The sequence below is a fragment of the Indicator indicator genome, chromosome Z (assembly GCF_027791375.1).
Source record: "Indicator indicator isolate 239-I01 chromosome Z, UM_Iind_1.1, whole genome shotgun sequence".
Taxonomy (NCBI): domain Eukaryota; kingdom Metazoa; phylum Chordata; class Aves; order Piciformes; family Indicatoridae; genus Indicator; species Indicator indicator.
The window spans coordinates 58,860,401-58,880,415 of NC_072053.1; the positions used below are offsets into that span (position 1 = coordinate 58,860,401).

General features: G+C 41.6%; 1 protein-coding gene across 1 annotated transcript in view; it reads right to left on the minus strand.

Moving 5' to 3' along the window:
* The window catches only part of SPTLC1 (serine palmitoyltransferase long chain base subunit 1), a 40,208-nt gene extending 26,631 nt beyond the window's left edge, over positions 1-13,577 (minus strand). Inside the window, exons 1-3 of the mRNA XM_054397455.1 lie at positions 13,515-13,577; positions 11,570-11,677; positions 2,801-2,895 (exon numbers count right to left, since the gene is read on the minus strand). Coding sequence (XP_054253430.1) covers positions 2,801-2,895; positions 11,570-11,677; positions 13,515-13,577 — 266 coding nt within the window. The remainder of the gene's footprint in view (positions 1-2,800; positions 2,896-11,569; positions 11,678-13,514) is intronic.
* Between the last annotated feature and the right edge of the window lie 6,438 nt (positions 13,578-20,015).

Below are 20,015 nucleotides of genomic sequence, written 5' to 3' on the forward strand. Positions count from 1 at the left end.
AGTTAAGAAAAACACTGAACTGGCTGAACATCACTTTAAAAAAACAAATTCATGGACTTTTTTAATCTGTTCACTTCAAAACTTAAGCACATGTTGCTTCAACCATGCAACTGCAAAGCTTACAAAACAGAAAGTTTCTACTAACAAAGTGCATATGCCATGCATCTTCATTACTGTCATTCCATGACACTACACTGACATAAGCTGAACCTGACCCCACAGAAGAACAGTTTTGCATTATTGCTGTGCATCTTCTGTACACTAGTATCATTATACAGATGTGGAGCAAACTGACTGCCCTAAATATGTGCCTCGCTCTGTTCCTCTCTCTTTTGTTCATCAACAAGCTGTACGAAATGTTGGGAGTCCTGTGCAGTTGAATACTTTTTGCAGCTGTTCACAAAAACATACCTACACCTCTGCATTTTGGCACTAACATGAGGTTCAGTATATTCCCAGGATGTTATTAAACTTAGTAATATTACAACAATTTACCCACACAGCTCCATCACTCAATCCTAGAAAATAAAATAACATTCACCAACAACTTGCGCCTGACAAAGATGCAGGCCTCTTGCAATACAGCCACTTTGCTATCAGAATTTTACCCAACCTTCTAAAGGAATACCCATGGTTAGGCAGAAAACAATAACAGAAGGAAAAAAAAACCCACAACATACCACTTCCATGAACAATCATATCCAAAACATGGATGCTAAGAGTATCATAAAATCTTCCTTCCAATACCAAACCCAACAAGACTTTTCAAAATGAAGTGAACATTGAATTGCTTTATAGTTTCACTTATCTCCCTTCCCTTAGTGTAACACAGTTCATTAGGTATCACGACTAAAGGCAACAGCCTCTAACTCAGTGATACTGAATGATCCAGTTGAAACTGTAAATAAATATAATTTCAAGCTATGTTGAAAAAAATTGCAAACAAATCCTCTAGAAATTCTCTTTTATGGACTGAAAGCACTCCCATTTTTATTTAGCCCTCCTAATTATTTCTTAAGTGTTACATGTTTTGCAAAATCAGCTGCTGAAGATGATAAAGTTGAAAGCCATCCATTAGTGCCTTTTTATACTTTAAAGCAAAACATCATGAGAATTTTGCAGACATACAATTTTAGGAAGTAGGTTTACACTTTCTGAATGAGATCTTGTACAACTAAGGTATCTTGCACAGATCAGTTCACAGAGAGGTTACCACAGGAAGTAAATAATTTCTGGGCTGTGACCAAGCTGTCATGGGTAACTTCTTCATCACTGATTCAAGATTGGTCACTTTTTAGTTCAGATTGCATTGTTGGTTTTGCTCATTTGGCAGCTTTATTGGGATTACACAAGTGTTCGGTGGGAAGAAGCATAGTTAACATACAGCACAAAATGCCTTGCACATGGACTAAGGAGGAAGTCTGCCTCCTCCACACTGTAGGCCAAAATTTTTACTGTTAATACTTACAGTGGTTATGAGCCTATATAAGCCCTATCCACACATTGCTGCAAATATGCAGTATTAAACCACCACATACTAAGATAATCAAGGTTTACATAAATCACCATTCACAGCACACATGAGAATCACTGAAAGAAGTCTACCTCATTAGCAACAATAGGGTGTCCCTGGAATACTTATTGAAAGGGAATAGAAATGTTAAGATGGAATTAGGACACAGACACTTTCATTTCTGTATTCTGAAACGTTGGTAAAATTTATAGCCCATGTTACAATCTCCCAGCTGTTCAGCAACTTATGCTAAAGTTGGCAGTTTAAAAATCTTACAAGGCAAACACCAGGTTCTCCAAATAGCCACTATCAAGTTTAACAGTCACAACACATTAAGATTCTGTCACCATACATTTCCTAGTTGTAAGCACTGGAAAGTTCTAAATAATTTAAATATTTAAAATCAATCTAAAAGATGTTATTTGTTCAGACTTTTTCTAGACATCTAACACTTCCTTTACTCCACATGACTGCTTGCTTCAAAATTTTGAACAGGTTTGTTCAAATCATAGCTGATTAAAACAGGTATCGCTTTTCTATGGCAGATTGCTCCATAGTGGCAGAAACATCAAAATGGAGCTCCCCTATGACAGCAAATAACAGTGCACTGTCACTGAATTATTGTAAATTAGTGTCGCTAGAAGGATATTAAGAATGCTTATATTGTAAAAGTTACATCAGTAACTTGTGAAAGGAATTTTAAAGCCATTTCTGAAATACTGTAATTCTTGCCTAAGTCAGCATGCATTTTAAAAGCCTTGTAACAAGCTAGAAAGCAATGGTGAGCTGTATTTTCCTCACAAAACAAGCTTGCCATCAAGCATCTCCAGTTCTTATCATCCAAAAAAGGAACAGCTTTTCATGAAGTGCTGCTGAGTGGCTAGCCATAAAATCAGTTTCTTCTGAAGTGATTTGTGATGACAGTTTCCTCTAAAACTCTACACATAAGGTAGTAACCACTTTTGGGAATCTAAACCTACATATTCAGAAAAAAATGAAACTAATTGTTACCAAATAATACAGACCTGTAAAGGGTCCTTTGCCTCACCCTTGAAATTAAAACAAAAAAATAATTACAGCATTTAAAATTAGAAAGATTAGAAAGCCTTGATAATGTTGCAAAATCACGACTGTCTTCAGTGGCAAATTCAGCCCTGTTATCTAAAAGTGTAATTCCTTTATGAAAGATTTTCAGGATATGAAAATGCTTAATAAGAAACATGCTTAAAGTACAGACATCAAGTATCCCAGCTGCAATAAAAACCAGAATGTTTTGGTTACAATTACCCTGAAACAATGTTGTAGTTGAGAGCAGGGTGATCTTTTGGCACAGGAGGTACAAGGGGCTCTGGCTGCCATTCTTCAATCAACTCTTCTTTTTCCTGACAGGGAGAAAAGAAATACTGCTCAAAGATTTCCATTAGAAAAGACATTATGTGCTAATGAATAGTTGCTAACAGATGTATGTGAAATTATGTATGCTCATATGTCACCTTTCTGAGAGCTTAGAATTAATACAAACTCAGTGTCTTCCACTGAGGGGCTCTGAATTATTCAAATGGAAGATGTAAAGAAAAGATTGCCCAGTTGTGCCTGTGCATTAAAGATCTCATGTTATGATAATTGAGAGAAGAATATTAACTTGTGGGTCTGCCAAATTTTAATCAATACTGTTTCACTCAATCTATTAATTATGAAAATTGTTGTCTACATTTTATGTAAATGAACAAAAATTACATAACTGAAAATAAATTGCCTCACTTTGCATTCTCAAGTCCTCAACAGTTCTGTTTGAACAACTGTGGCATTAAAATCTTTAGCAAAGTAATACATGCATGAGAAGGACACAATGGAAAAACACCATAAACTGCTCAAGAAACCCTAAAAGCAACTATTAAACATGTACTATCCACCTACCCATGTAGGAATACTGAATGCACATTTATTTTCAAAGTACTTTAAATTAGAAAACCTCAGAGAGATGATTTTCCTAAGGACAATGAACAGGTGCATTAGACTTAAATTACCAACCCGGCAAATCACCAAAATTATCCTTTGTACCACAAAAGCAGAACTTTCTCAGAGAAACTATTTACTAGTACAGTAAAACACATCTGATCTGATCTATTTGTTAGCTTATTAGCTTTGAATGTTATGACTATAGCAGATTTATATTTATCTATTATTTCAAAAAGTACTAGAATATCTGAAGCTACTTATTCCAATACCAATATATAAATTTTGCAAGCAATTTTTGAAAATGCTACAGTAATATCTTTTCCCATTTTAATTTTCTCCAAATAAAATACACTTTTCAAAGCCTTCAAATTACAAAACCGAATTAAGATATGAAATGACTTAATGGAAATTACATGCAACAATACAATTAGTCTCCTGCATTTTCATCACTTTCCTTTTAATAAGCTAATGAATAACTTTATTCCTTGTTATTTCCAGAGTATTAATTATTATTCCAGAAGCTCCACAATGGTCTGTTTCAAAGCACAAATGGAAATTTTAATATTCCCTTATTTCAGAAAAGACCCTCTCTACGTGAGCATAGTCAGTTGTGTTTCTACAGTATTGGCAGATGTACTCTAATTTCATTTAACTTTGTCTTGCTAGATTTCTTAAAGAAATTTAATCCATATGACATATAATTTAAAGGAAATAAAATCCATTAATATATGCAACTAAAGTAAATGTATTCAATATTTCAAGGTGGCTATACTTATGTTTAAAAAAGTGCTTTGTGTCTTTAGCCCTCATAGGACAGACTCCAGCTGGAGTTGGCATGTACTGAAATGCTGTTACACACAGCAAGGAAAGGATTAAAGTAGGGGCTTTATCAATTTACCCTGTACTAGGTGCCATTCATAGCATATCAAATAACAACTGCAATGCTTCAATCCAAAGCATCCAAACAGCTAACAGAAAAATAATAAATTAACCTTTGTGTAAACACTACTGAATACTCTTCATTACTGCTTTCTATTATCAAACTTCATGTTTGATATGACTCAGCAAATACCCCAAGAATCCTATAGAAAGTCACCAGATGACACACCCTATAAAGATTAACATGCAACTGAGTGCCAAAATGGTGAAAAAGTAGTACCCAAATTCAGGTTAATCTCAGCGTGAACCACAACCATACAAACCTGTACACTAACGCATTGATCCAAGACACAGAGTGGAATTTTCAGCCTCGTGGCAGAGCAGGTGCTAGTGTGCATCCCTATGCCACACGGCTATTTGAAAAAAAAATATCAGTGACTTAATTTATCACTAAGTGTGCTGACCCCATAGGACTGCAAGCCAATAGCTGCTACAGTACAGTCCCCTCCTGGGCCCAACATGCACCTGTTCCTTGTCTTGGCATGGACAGTTAGTAAATCAGACAACCTTGTTCAGAAATAGGACCCTGATGAAAACTAATTCAGCAAAAGCAAGATGGGTATGAAACCCAGGGAGCAAGCACAAGTGCTCACCAAGCTGCTTTCCATCATTTAGCAGCAGTCCTGACTAACCAGAACTAAACATTGGTAAATGTGATGCCCATCTACAAGAATGGTTGGAAGAAGGACCCAGGAAACTATGACCTGTCAGTCTGACCTCAGTGCCAGGGAAGGTCAGGGAGCAGATCATCTTGAGTGCCATTATGCAGCATGTGCAGAGCAACCAGATGATCAGGCTCAGTTAGTATGGGTTCATGAAGGGCAGGTCCTGCTTGACAAACCTGATCTCCTACAACAAGATGACCTGCCCAGTGGATGAGGGAAAGACTGTGGATGTTGTTTACCTAGACTTCATCAAAACCTTGGACACTGCCTCCCACAGCATCCTCCTGGAGAAACTGGCTGCACATGGCTTGGATGAGTGGACATTTTGATGGGTAAAAAACTGTCTGGGTGGCTGGGCCCAAAGAGTGGTGGTGAATGGAGTCAAATCCAGCTGGCTACTGGTCACTAGTGGCGTTCCCCAGGACTTAGCCTTGGCACCTGTTCTCTTTAGTATTTTTATCTGGATAAAGGGATTGTGTGCTCCCTCAGTAAGATTGCAGACACTAAGATGGGAGGGAGCGATGATCTGTTTGAGGTAGGAAGGCCCTACAGAGGGACCTGGACAGGCTGGGTTGAATGGTTGAGGCCAACCTTATGAGATTCAACATGGTCAAGTGCTGGGTTCTGCACTTTGATCCCAACAACCTCATGCATCTCTTCAGGCTTGGGGCAGAGCAGCTGTAGAGATGCCTGGCACAAAGAGACCTCAGGGTCCTGGCTGACAGCCATCGGAGCATGAACCAGCAGCGTGCTCAGGTGGCCAAGAAGGCCAAAAGCGTCCTGGCCTGCATCAGGAACAGTGCGGCCAGCAGGAGTAGGGAAGTGATCGTGCCCCTGTGCTCAGTACTGGTAAGGCCACACCTTTGAGTACTGGGTTCAGTTTTGGGGCACTCACTGCAAGAAAGACACTGAGGACCTGGAGTGCATCCAGAGAAAGGCAACAAAGCTGGTGAAGAGTCTGGAGAACAAGTCTTCTGAGGACTGGCTGAGGGAACTGGAGTTGTTTACTCTGGAGAAAACGGAGGGTGAAGGGAGTCCTTATCACTCTAACTACCTGAAAGGAGGTTGTAGTAAGGTGGAGGTTGGTCTCTCTTCCTAGTAAGAAGCAGTGGGATGAGAGGAAATGGCCTCAAGTTGTACCAGTAGAGGTTTAGATTGGATATTAGAAGAAAATTCTTTACTGAAAGGTTATCAAACACTGGAACAGGCTTCCCAGGGAGGTAGTTTAAAAGACACATATATGTGGCACTAAAAGACATGGGACAGTTAGGTAACAGTTGAACTGCATGATCTTGAAAGTCTTTTACAATCAAAACAATTCTATGATAATATATAGGTGAACTACCTCTAACAAAATAGCCTCAACAGATTGGATGATACTACAGAGAAACCATACCCAGAGTTACAGTTGCCCAGAAGAATTTGCACCTTTTCTGAAAAATCAGAAAGTAGGATGTATGTTCGTGCAGCCTTCACTCTGCTCCTACAACAGTTGCTGTCAAAAGGCTCCAATGCTGTAGCTGTACTGTGTAGCCTGCATGTGCAGTTTTGTGCTTGTTTTAGAGCACAGGGTCAAAGCTGGGGGGTTTTTTGTTTGTTTTTGGTGATTGTTGAGTTTTGTCTTAATTAGGAAGCAGAGTAAGTCAGAGAAGAGTGGTGCAGCCTGTCAGTTACTGAAGCATTGCCTCATTTCAGACAACACCATTTCACCAATTTCAGGTCACATTCACCCTCCTCATCTGTTACATGCATTTTGCTTTTTGATGCGATGTAGGAACATAAATGACAAACAGCTGCATCTTCAAGTTTTATGTCTGCACTTGTACTTTGCACAGGCAACCATTTACCAAAAGCTTCTATGACAGAAGTTCCTTTGTTATGGCTGGGGACTGGAGATACTGTTAAAATGAATACTCATGTGAATCCAAAATGTCCATCCACACTGCAGATGGCACAGTCCATACCCTTTCCTGCTTCCATTCACCAAGTATCTCAGTACACTGTTCTGTCTTGCTGACTTTTCAGAGTAAATATGACCTTCTGACCAAGAAGACAGAAGCAAGCATTCATACAATTACCCCACATCCAGAACTGCACATTTTACCTTCTACCTCCTCAGCAGGAAGCAAATTTCAGACCAGTATCAAGAATAAAAATGTTAGTTTTCAAACATATAAATCGGAGTTTAATTCACAATGTAACATTCTCAATATATAGTTGATTAACTTATTTCTCCTTAGTTCACTGTACTGAAAGTACCCACTTGATGAAAAGAACAAACTCAAAACTTTCCCATTTCCCGGACTGCAAGGTAAGTAAACTCCCCTCCCAGTTCTCCCTCTCCCCCTTTTGTTTTTAATTTATAAAAATGTTAAATAACTAGAAACATCAATAGGAAAATGTGTATTTCATTGTTATTACTAATATACAATACACACGAAAAAAGTACTTATATTTTATAAATTACAATATACACAATTACACAGTTGTGCACATACAGAAATATTTTGCATACTTACCTAAATATACACACATATACACACACATATGTAATGCTTTGGGGTGGCTGCATTTTGTGGATTGTGGTTTTCACTTTTTAAACACCAGAAAATTTGGGTAAGGAAAATACCTGGGTCTAAACACATCCAACCAAAATTATTTAAGTAAGTTGCCTCCTTGACCCTGTTTTTTAAGAAAGTGTAGCAATTATGTTCATGAAGATGTCCGTACCTAGCACTAGTGCTCTGAAACAGTGTCATACATGCATTTGCATCAATGTCCAAAGTTGAGCAATGTCGATAGTCCTCAAATAACAGATCTTTAATTTCACAGTATTTATAGAATCATATATCAACACGGTATAAATTGGCACAACCAGGCATGACAGTTACAAATTTCTCTTTCAAACTATGCTAATATTTAGGAGAAACTTTACCTACATGATGGTCTTTACAAGAACAGACTTAGATTTGCTCTTCCCTGTAGATCATCTGATCACTCTCCTGTCTCTGACACAAACTTTCCAGCCTCCTGACTAATATCACTGTAATAAAACTATTCCCATGCTACTACTGCAGTGAAAATTCTAGAACCAAGGAAAATAAATATTTCTTCCATTCTCAAATGGTAAGACATGGCTCCTGGCATTGCTTCAGAGATTTTTAGAGAAAAGCTCATTACCATTTAATGCAGAGTGAAACTGCATACATCTGGAGGGCACCTTCCTTCCACACAAATGGCTTTTGGCTGGGAAATACAAATTAAGTCTGTGGCCAGACAGAGCAAGACATGTATGTCTTGTATGTATAAGACATGTATGTAAGACATAGATATTCTTGTGAGCGTTTCACATAAAATTTATTGAAAAGAGGAAAAGTGCCACTTAAGACTGGAGTGGGCTGGGTAAGATTGTATGGCATCATTTAGCTACAAGCAGTGAAAAAAAAAAAAAAAAAAACAACCAACCAAACCATCAGGAAATTCTAGTCACAGAAGTACTCCACCTTTCTGGTTAATGATTTGGGAAGTTTCATTATTTTGGAATAGAACAACAGGATAACCTACAAACACTATTATTAAAGCATGACAGGCAACTGAAAGCTGATTCCTGCACTCGATTTCTTAGTATTCTTGCAACACATTTGACTAAACCCAGAAGCCACCTTCAGGGTAGATTTCTTCACTGCTTTTAGAAGTGTGACTCCCTAAGTGTAATAGGTTGCACAATGCACCATCTACCTCTGGTTTCCCAGGACAGACTGGTCCTGACAGATCACATCAAGATGCCTGTGCAATAGTGGTATTCCTCAGTAATGTACATTATTGCACAGCCAGCTCTGCTCTGGCAACATGCCCAACAGTAATTCACAGAGAAACTCCAAGTATCATTACCTGAGTGGCTGACACAAAAATGGCCTGACCTCCACTGTCTGAGCTGGTCTATCTCCAGCACCTGTACCTGAGCAACCCATTATTTCTTTCTGGTGTGGTGAAGACTGGACACCACAGCATGAATCAAACTAGAAAAAAAAAAAAACTCAAAAGGCAAATCAGCAGTCACCTTGCTGAACAGCTGGCATGTTACCACATGCAGAAGTTTGTGAGATCCTTTATTGTATGAAACAGACTGTGGACGGTGTTAATTTTCTTCACAGCAGCTTGTATAGCACTGTGTTTTAGATCTGTGACCAAAACAAGGCTGATGGCATGCTAATGTTGCAGCTCTCAATGAACAATGTTTGCACAGCATCAAGATCTTCTGTTTCTCACTGCCACACAGTGAACAGATTAGGGGGTGCACAAGAGGTTGGAAGGGAACACAACCAGGCAGATGACCTGAACTAACCAAACAGATATTCCATGTCAGATAACATCATGCTTGGCAGTATAACAGAGACTGTGTCGTTCAGGGAAGTTAGCCATATTTTGCCTGGGAACTGCCTGGGTATTGGTCCATCATCCACTGAAGGTGGTAAGCAACTGCCTTGCTGACTTTGTGCTGTTAGTCTCCTCTTCCACTTCTTGACTTATTAAGCAATTTTACCTTCACTCACAAATTCTCTTACTTTCACCTTTCCTTTCCTCTACTCCTGTCCCATCACGGGTGAGGAAGAAAGTGAGCAAGAAGCTGCACGATGCTTAGCTGCCTACTGGAGTTAACCCACAACACAGACGTGTGTCAACTGTCTGTGGAGATCTTTTTAGTTACTGCTGTCCTCACAGGGAACTTTACTACTATTATCCTGCAGAAGTAAGCCTGTTATTAAGCATGAACCATTTTCATGTGTTTTCCCCACTCCTGACTCCCTTCTAATCTTTGTTTTCCCCACTTCTGACTCCCTTCTAATCTTTGTTTTCCCCTGAGCTGCAGCAGACCAGCTCCCATTTATTCACTGCCCCAGATAAGACAGAGTGATTTTCTCCCCTGCATACTGCTGTTCCAGATTTGTCTGAGCACTTCCTTAAATACCTAAGCTTCATCAAAATGGTCTATCAGTGAATGAAAGAGATGACTTACAACTGGACAGTAAAATTCAAGATACACACAGAAATATTGGAGTGAGACAGATTCCAGGTTTCTCAGGTCACCAGGTATGCAAGAGTAGCAAAAAGCCTTTTCCCACCATCTCCTGCAAAGAGAATCTGTCTTTCAAACGGAGAAAGTTATTCTCCAAAAGACAGGAGATTCAATCCATCTGATGAAAGAAAACTCTACTAAGTGAACTACCACGGTTTCTGAATGGACAATCAGGGGCTACTTTAAAACTGCTGCATGTTTTCCTAGCACTTCACCACATTGGACTTCCTTTGTGTTCACTCCTCCTTTGTATTGTTATCAAAGATAGAAAACATCAAGAATCCTAGGATCAATTCAAACCCTTTCAAGCACAAAACTGAACTGGCCCTTCTTGATTCCTACTCAGCTCACTTCCTGCCTCCAATGAACACAGGCTAAAGTGTTTCCTAGAACACTTTAAGCTCATTAGGAGGCACTTCCCAGAAGCGAACCCTTCTTGCAGATTTACTTACGTTTACAGTCTTGTGCCTATAGTGTCTGCATCCTGCTCACCAACACACTACACCAAGCCCACCCATAACATATTCTTAGCAAAAATAAGGTCAAAAAGCATGCAAGCTGATGTACATCATATACAAGGGAGTAACAAGGTAAAATACTCACAAATGCATTTCACAAATCTTCCTCAGTACCCTGAAGTAATTCCAGTGGTTTACATAAAGCATACTGTTCCTCTGAAGCTCTAGCAATCTAGGCTTGTTTGCTATATGGAAACTCATTCAAAGCAAACTCCCACATACACAAACTGGTAGTCACACTGCAATACATTCCTATAATTCATCCCTGTTCACCTCACCATTTTGAGAGTGTGTATCCAATTCTCATTTGAATATATTCAATGGCATTATACAGCAAGCACAGTGAGACCATGTCTCAGACAAACTACATCAGGGTCATCTCCAAAACAAACTCTACTCATTCCAGAAATCAGGGAGAAATTCAAGTGTTCACAAACAACTACAGCTTCTTTTTTCCTTTTTTTTTTTTCTTGAGATAACTACATTGCACAAGAAGAAAATTGCCACTTAAGACTGTAGACACTCCATTATTACTCATAAATACTACATGTACCGACCAATCATTTTCCTACACTCTTATAATTAATTTTGTTTGGTGGTTTTTTTTTCCAGCATAGCTTCCATTTTTAAAACAAAGCCACCTACTGACTGGAGCTAACACCAGCTTTGCACAGTTTAGTAGTTACAGTCACATCAATTCTTTTATATTTCTCAGACTCTAACACTCTGCTACTTTAAAAATAAGAATTGAAGTGTTTAAGCAAAAAGCAGTTTATTAGCCCAAAGTAAGCTTACATTTTGAAACTGCAAGAAAAAACAGTACAAGCTGTGGTTTGACAGCTAAACTTATCAATAGATACAAACTGTTTCTCTAAAGAAGACTATTTTTCCACCATACCTTAGGTGTTAGATCGGATCGCTCTTGAAGCTTGTATGTCTTGGAGAAAAGAAGTCTGATTATCCATAGAATTAGAATTCCTTCTAAAATGAGATGGTAAGTAGGAGCCTGAAAATAAAAGCAGAAAAATAAGTCTACCCAGAATTCTGTTTGAATCAGTGTGACACTGTGCAACACTTCTGTCTCTTTACCACTAGACGTTGGGGGGAGGGGGAAAAACCAAAGCTGATCATCATCTGATATTTGTTTTAAAATCAGTAAAAGTCATACGAAAGTGAATTGCTTTGCAACTACTACTTGTTGCTGTTAACTTCATTTTGAATGGCTTTATTCTTTTGTTAACATATCAGGCACACTCTAAATTGGTAAGCAGTTTCAGTTCCACACATAAATTGAATATTGAGAGAAAACAACCCACAGTTTTCACATATATCCGTGAAAGTAGTAAGCTTTCACAAGCAGAAGTCTGTGAGCTTGAAGATCTGCATGATCTATATGCATCCGCTTCAACCCTACGTTCCTCTAATCAGTGGTGACAGCAAGTATTATTCACAAAGGAACTTAATCCTGTCCTTATAGCCCATTTTTCTTACCCTCAGACACTTTGAGTAGGTTTTACCAAACATAGTCACCAAAAGCAGTTTTGTCCTAGTATGGTCATAATATTTAAGAACATATACAAGAAAGCAGGGCAGAGAGCTGATTCAAGTTAAAGTTAGCCTCTCTGGGTGCTTGGAAGGAGGAATGCAAGTTTCTTCTGGCAGCACATCTGGTTCAAAACACATGCGGAATTATGACACCAGCACCTAACACCTAGTTTTAATACTGGGTTTAGTTACTATATTTCAGGAAGGCTTTTGTGTACACTGTGGATGTCTGCTATTTTTAAAAGCCTCAGCGTGCACACGCACTAGTGTATTCCCTTTTCAACTGAGAGGAAGAGCTCCCACACCCTGGTCTGCCAACAATGGAAGCAGAATGCACCACATTGAGAAAGCAAAGGAAACTGAGCACAAGTTTTTAAAACCAGTAAGGAGTTCTATGGCGTATCAAACTGCAAATAATTTACCCTTGTCACCAAACACATTAATGGAAATATACATCATGACATCTGAAGAACACAAAGTCTAGTAGAAACAGAGGTCTACACAAACTATATCCCCATGTTTTTCAGAGGCTACAATTATCCTCAATTCAGTGTACTAGGCTGTGCTACCAGCTTCAGTATCTAAGCAAGTACTGCAAATCCTAGTACAAATGCTTAAAAAGTTAACAGCCTTTGCCAAAGGAAGGGAGGGAAACAGGCTTTGATAGAAGACCACCACCTAACATTAGACATCCTTTTTAACATTGTGAAACAAAGGCTGGATGCAAACACGCTATACTGGTACCCTCCATGGAGAGAGCTCAAGCATATGCATTTAAAAGTTGCTGCTTCTACAAACCCTGATTTTATTGTCAAAGAACACTGTATCTTATTACGGATTAATGTCCCTGTATACATATTAGAAGTGGCTTTATAAATTTAAACAGACAAAAATGTTAAGTGTGTGCTCCCATGTTTCAATACACAAATACCGTGCACATACATATATCTGCAATTCCGCGAGTGCTGTCTCACACTGACCCATCCCAGCTCCCAAGCAGGCAAGACACAGCACCCGCCCGAGACACCGCCCCCACGCAGTCACTGAGCCAGGCTCACCGGTTACCAACTCCGGACAGGCCTTCCCGCTCCCGCCACCCGAAACCAGCGGTCAAGAGACAGGCCGCCCGCATACGCATCACCCACGCTCAGAAAGCAGACAAGGTCCCGCCTGCTCTGAAGTGGGTCAGTGGTGGGATCACTTCGGCACAACCACCCCCCGCCCCATACCGGCAGCAGGTGCCACCGAACCCGCTCCGGCGGTCGGACAGCACCCAGCACCCGCGCCCCAGACCGCACCTCATAGAAGGCCTGCACCATCTCCACCAGCACCCACTGCTGCCCCACGCCTGCCGCCGCCATCACCGACGCGCCCGCCCGCTTCCGCTTTTGAGGCCCAGATGGGCACCGCTGCAGCCCTACGCCGGCGTCAGAGGCGGAGGGGCCCGCCCACGGCAGCGGCAGAGAGCGCCCTCTCCGGCCCGGCGGGAGCAGGTCGTGGTGCGGTCCGGGGCGTTGGGGGTGGGCGGGCGGCGTTCGGGAGAGCGCGGGAGAAGTCGCCGGCCTGGGGACGCTTTCGGCAGTGGTGGGTTACCGAGAAAGGTCTTTTCTGGCAGCTCGTTACAGTCTCGCTGTTCCTTGTCCCCCCGGCCCTGGAGCGAGGCCGGGCCCGGAAGGTGCGCTCTTCTGTGCTCGCTCGAGTGCCTGACATCTTCTGTAAGTGGAACCTGCCAAGCAAGACAAACGTGGATGCGCTGGTGTGCGCTTCCTCGCCACGTTTCAAACCCGGTCCTGGCTGCTGAACATGTTGGTGTAATCTCGGTGTTGTTTTCTCCGCACCTATAAGATTCTTCGGCACCACGCTGTCCCGCTCTGGACCAGTCAAGGGTCTTTGGTACACAAGTTATACATGCTGCCTCTGTACCTGTAAGCTCTGCCTTCGCTGCTGTAACAAATAATTGTTCAGATACTTAAACTGAACAACAAAAGCAAAAACAGAGTATAGAGTGAAGAATGGTAGGGATTGGAAGAGATGTCCAGAGACAGAGTCCAACCCTGCAGTGAAAGGAGGATCACCTAGGGCAGATCATACAGAAATGTATCCATATGGGTCTTGGAAGTCTCTGGAGAAGGAGACTTTGCAACCTCTTTGGACAGCCTGTTCCAATGCTCCATCATCCTTACAGTAAATAAATTTTTCCTCGTGTTGAAGTGGAATTTTTGGTGTTATGGTTTGGTGTTACGGTTTGTACCCATTGCCCCTTGTCCTGTCACAGGACACCACTGAAAAGAGACTGACATCTTCTTGAACGTTGAAAAGATCTCTAAGACTTCTCTTTTCTGGGCTAAACAGCCCCAGCCTTTCCTCATAATACAGATGTGCCAATCCCTTAAGCATCCTTATAGTCCTCCATTGAACACTCAAGTATTTCCCTGCCTCTCTGGTATTGGGGAGGCCAGAACTGGGCACAGTATTCCAGATACGGTCTCACTAGGGCAGAGTAGATGGGAGGGAAGGAGAACCTCTCTTGACCTGCTGGACACAATTTTCTTAATGCACCTCAGAATACCATTGGTCTTCTTGGCCACATGGATATATTGCTCTCCCATGGATAATTTATTGTCCATCAGGACTTCAAGGTCCTTCCCCAGGGAGCTGCTTTCCAGCAGGTCAACCCCTAACCTGTACTGCTGCACAGTGTTGTTCCTCCCCACGTGTTGTTCCTCCCCACGTGCAGGACTCTACCCTTGTTGAGTATCATTAGGTGTGCTTTGCTAGCTCTCCAGTCTATCCAGATCTTGCTGATTGGTATAGTGGAAATAATGAGTAAATTCAAACAAACCAAGAAATTAAAGGTTTATGAGTATTTCCATAGTGAGCAGCCATAAAAGCTGAACATTTCTGGGAAGAGATAAACCCCATGGGGGGGTGGAGGGATGGGGGAAGATGAATGGTGAAGAGTTAACATGGTTGACAGTCTCTGTGCACTGCTGTGCAGGACTTAAGTGACTGCCTAAACCAGCACTGGAGAGGAAGAAGAGCTGAAAAGAAGTGAGATAGCATTTGATAGAAAGGAAACAAAGGACATTACTTCTAAAGGAGATGTTTGGAAGTTGCTAGCTGAAGCTGAACAGCTGTAGAGGACTTCTGATGGCCTTTTGGGACAGCACTGTGGAACTGCAGTCTGTGGGGCTGCACTCATTCTTCACCATGGTTAGAAAAGGAGAAGAAGCTGAGGCAGCAGCTGATTAAAGAAATGATTGTGAAAACCTTGAGTGCTGTGGCTAACTACAAGCAAACTGTAAGCTACAGTGATTGCAGCAGTGGATGGCTAAATTCACTTTCACAACGACTGAAATGAATAATAGTTAAACTTTTCCCTGCACTTAATGATACACTTGTGAGATCCCAGACTCTAAACAATAAAGAGAAAAAAATGTGGTTTCAGGCTATCTGAAAAGTCAAGACAGAGAGAATAAATGTCCCTTTTGTTTTTTAGCTGCAGGAAGATTTTTCTATTTACTGTTAAATATTTTTGTGGCCATTGCATCTGGCTGGAGAGGAGTCTTGGGCTCTTAGGAGACAGCTGGTATTACCAGCCTCAAAGACTATGTCTGGTATTCATCCCAGTATCAGACTGCCCCCAGAAGAGTGGGCCACATCAGTTGTCTTGGTGGGCTGGAGAGTAAGATACACCCCTGCTCTTAGCATTGGATTCTGCCCTTCAGCGTTTGACATATGTGTGTGTGTTACTGGGAGACTAAAAAATTGATTTTGTAGAACATTGAGTGAATTGTTTCCAGCTTGAAATGCAGTGAAGTTAATAATATACAAACCATTGATTCTTCTGGCAGTGAATTTGAAGTTCCTGTTCTGGATTATCATAGGGCTAGGTCTCTCACATAATGAGTCTATCCTTATTGTTCATTGGTTTCATTGTTCCAACACAAGACAACTGCTGGTAATTGCTTAAGGCTGCTGTATTGCTGACACCAAAAGGAGGGGGAAGTGAAGGAAGAAGTCCTTTGCAATGGCACTTTGTGACTGGTAAAAAAAAAGAGGAGAAGGAAAAAGAGTCTACTTCTGATCTTAAAGTCCTGACAAAAGCTCCTGAGATAGTATGCTATGGAAATTCTTGCTCTGGAAGTGTCAGATTTTGTTTTCCCCTCTTCCCTTCCATATCTTCCAGTTCCAGAGTATTCCTAAACTGTTCTTATTCTGGACTTTCCTTAGGTCAGTGCTGGCATGTCAGTCATCTGCAGTTGTTCTCTGGTCACTTCAGAGCAGAAAAATAGAACTTGGTATGGTTACCAGAAACCTTATTTTTTTCTAAATATCACAGAGGTAACCAGTGCCAATTGTCTTTGATCCTTTTTGCTCTATTAGATCTTAATTTTGTCTTCTTTGTTCCTACTCTGCAGCATATGAGACAGGCAATAGGAGCTGGAAATGGAAACATAGGAATGATGTTCACCCTCTTTCTGGACTCTTGGGACTCTCTCCCAGCTCCTTTCAACTTGATGCTTTATGAGCTACGAGGGGAGAAGAACAGCAGTGGGAAATGATGCTTGAGAGGATGGGTGTAGTTGCTGCTATCCTAATTCTACTGCTTTGTTGGAGATATTTGCATGGAGGGGATGTTAGAAAGGGAAAAGTGGGAACTGGTGGGAAGAGGTACTCAGAGTCATTTGCTTTCTCCCTGCCTCCTCCAGGCACACACACAGAAGGGGTATGATGGCTGAAGAGATTGGGGATATAAGGGTGTCTTTGCAACCATTCTGACATACTCTGAGTGGTCAAAGATTATCTTACATTATTGTTTTTAGTGTTCCTAGTTGTAAATTGTTGGTTCTGTGGCTACCTGTAGTGAAGGCATCACATGCCCAGAATTATGCCCCCAGATACCAGCTAACTTGTCCCAACATGTTCTGGGAAGTCCCCCCTTCCACCCTCCTTTCAGGAGAGGAGGACAAAAGGCTCAGGCGCCAGCCTGTCTCCTAAGGAAATAAACAATTGCAGGCACTCATCTCAATGGGATACCTATGCTCTGTCTATCTAAGGGCATAATTCTAGCTTCACCTTTTCTATAGGTGGAAGCAGGTTGTTGGCAAGTGTGCTCATTGGCTAGCTCCAGCCTCGAGTATCTGTAAGTATTGCTCCATTTGTTACTTCGTTGCTCTCTCCTTTTGCTCTCACTCGTTATGCAACTCGTGATGCGTCCGCTGTAAGTCTCCTCACGCAAGCATACTGGAAGCCTCTGCGAACATGGGAGCCAGCCCACCAACCTTGCTTCGGGGAATCAGCAAATAGGATGATCCCTTCGCTGACAGGACATCAGCGTCGTACACTCGAGAGAGGGTGAAATCAGACCTGGTCAAAAAGAATTGAGAGAGGGTGAAATCAGACCTGGTCAAAAAGGACTGAGGGAAGCTCCAAGAGAGAGTGGGTAAGCTAAAACCCATAGGGGGAAGGACCTAGCCTGAACCAGGCGGTCCAAAAATCTTGGCTGCAGCAATAAGCAGCCAAGTAAGCAGAAACGCACCTTGCATAGCCCCCGCCACCCATGTGAGAGAAAGGGAGCTGCCCACTGTAGCCGCTCTGCAGTCCATACTGGGGCGAAGCACCCAGGATTTCCCCGAGGGAAAGAGAGAGCAAAGATAGCCTCTCCATTGAAGTCAAGGCAATGACTGTACCATTATAATTTAAATGGAAAGCAGTCACCGAGAGAATCAGCAGTCAGCTCACCTCAAGCCGAGCCAAGGGGGGAAGCATCGCGTCACCGCACCCCCACCGAAACCCGCCTATGGGAACCGCCCGCGGCTGCAAGGGCCAACCACCGAAAGGATCCGGCCCTGCTGAGCTGATCCTCCGGTCAGGGAGCCAGCCCCTCCCCACAGACCACGGGAGGACAAAGAAGCCAAACTGCCCCTTCCCGTAGACCTCAGGAGAAGAAAGCAAACCTTGCCCCCTTCCCTGCCCCCCCCCCCCCCGAGCTGGGAGGGAGAAAGAAAGTCGCTGCCCAAACGGGGCCAGCCTCGGGCAGAAAACAGTTAAGCAATATTGAGCCAGTGTAACCAAGCAACTTGCCTCGCTGCACAGAAAGACAGAATGTATCTTTCATATGTATAACATTTAGTAACGTTCTATTCAAAGCAGCCCTGCGTAGCTGCATGATATTTCCAGCTTAACCTGCCTCGTGATAGCATTATAAATATCTCTATACCTAGCTAGCAGCCGCAAGTGCCTTGTTGAGTCTCCATCTAGTGGGCAAGCAGCAGAACTGCATCCTTTCGTTCCCTTAATTAGAAATTGACTGTAAATATTATAATTGGGTATAATTGTAAATACTAAATCAGTTATGGTCTATATTATTACAACTGGGCATCCGAATCAATATATAAAAGTTATTAATCAAATATTCCTAATAATAAAAATTAATAATTTTCATAATTCATATTTTCATAATTCATAATTAATAATCACCATGCTCCATCCCTATTCTCCCTCTCCACGACACTACCCTCAAAAAAAAATCAAATAAATAAATAAAACATTGGGAAAGCAATCCTGTTCTGGCAAGGATAATAGCAGGATAGCACTAGTTAGTCCTATTTCATGTTTTATTGTCTTGAAACCTGATGCTCAACCAAGATGCTGCTGGCAGCAAGCACAGAAATTGTCCAAAGTCAGTTGTAAACTCAGTATTAAGCCCCAAAATCATGTTTCAGTTCCTAGTGGGAAGTAGGAAGATATTAAGAGGATACTGTGCAAGTACCAAGAAGAACATGAATATCAAGTTCTGTAATTTACCTGATATGCAGAGGAATAATTGTTCACAAGGCAAGGAGAGAACAGGATAAAGTTCTTGTTATGTCAAACCATGCACCATTGCCTCTTGAAAATGTGCGGGACTTGAGTTCTGTATTGACTTAGTTCTGGACTAACATCACCAGCAGAAACAGGTCTTAAATGTGCTTGGGAAACATCTGGAGATCACAGTCTTTGACACACAAACTTGGTGTAGGAGGAAGGATACTTACTGGTCAGAGCACTGGTGTATTCTGTCTGTCTCAAACTGTACCATGGAAGGCTGAACACCTGTTAGTAGCAAAGCAGCATGATGTGGAAATGCCATGATATTTTCCTGTCATAAAATGGGTACAAAATCTTACCTTAACTGTTTGGAGATGATGACTATTGTAACTGTATAAGAGTGGCTAAAGTCCTCTTTCTAAAGCATATTCAGACAAAGGTGGACCTTTGGAATAAAAACCTAACTTAATCACAGAGGTAGGTGTAGGCACAGCACTCTGTCTCCTGCTTATGCTTCTTTTCAGTGTCTGTTCCCCAGGTGGGGTTAGTAGCACTGGGCTAAGCCCCTACGTTTCCAATATGTGGCAGAACCAATTGTCTTAAAATGGGATTGACAACAGATGGGTCCAGTTCTGTGATGATTAAACAAACCTTGTATTAGAAACTTGTAAAAGCTGCTCTTCCAGGCTGCTGAGACTGGTAAAAGAGCAGACCTGTTTAAATGGGAATGTTTGCTTTGCAGAGAGCCAGTTACTCATATGTGGTGTTGCAATATTGCAGTTGCAGAGCTGAATTTTGTGTCCTATGTGATTAAATACTGTATGTTTCTGATTCAAGACTTCAGATATTTTTAGATTGGCAATTTGCAGTCTAGAATTTTCTGGTGGGCTGGTTGCCCATATTGGAGAAGGAAGTACATGACTGGCTCACCTGTTTCTTTCCCTGTCCTCAGTATGCTGCTCAATTGATGTCCACCTTTTACTTCA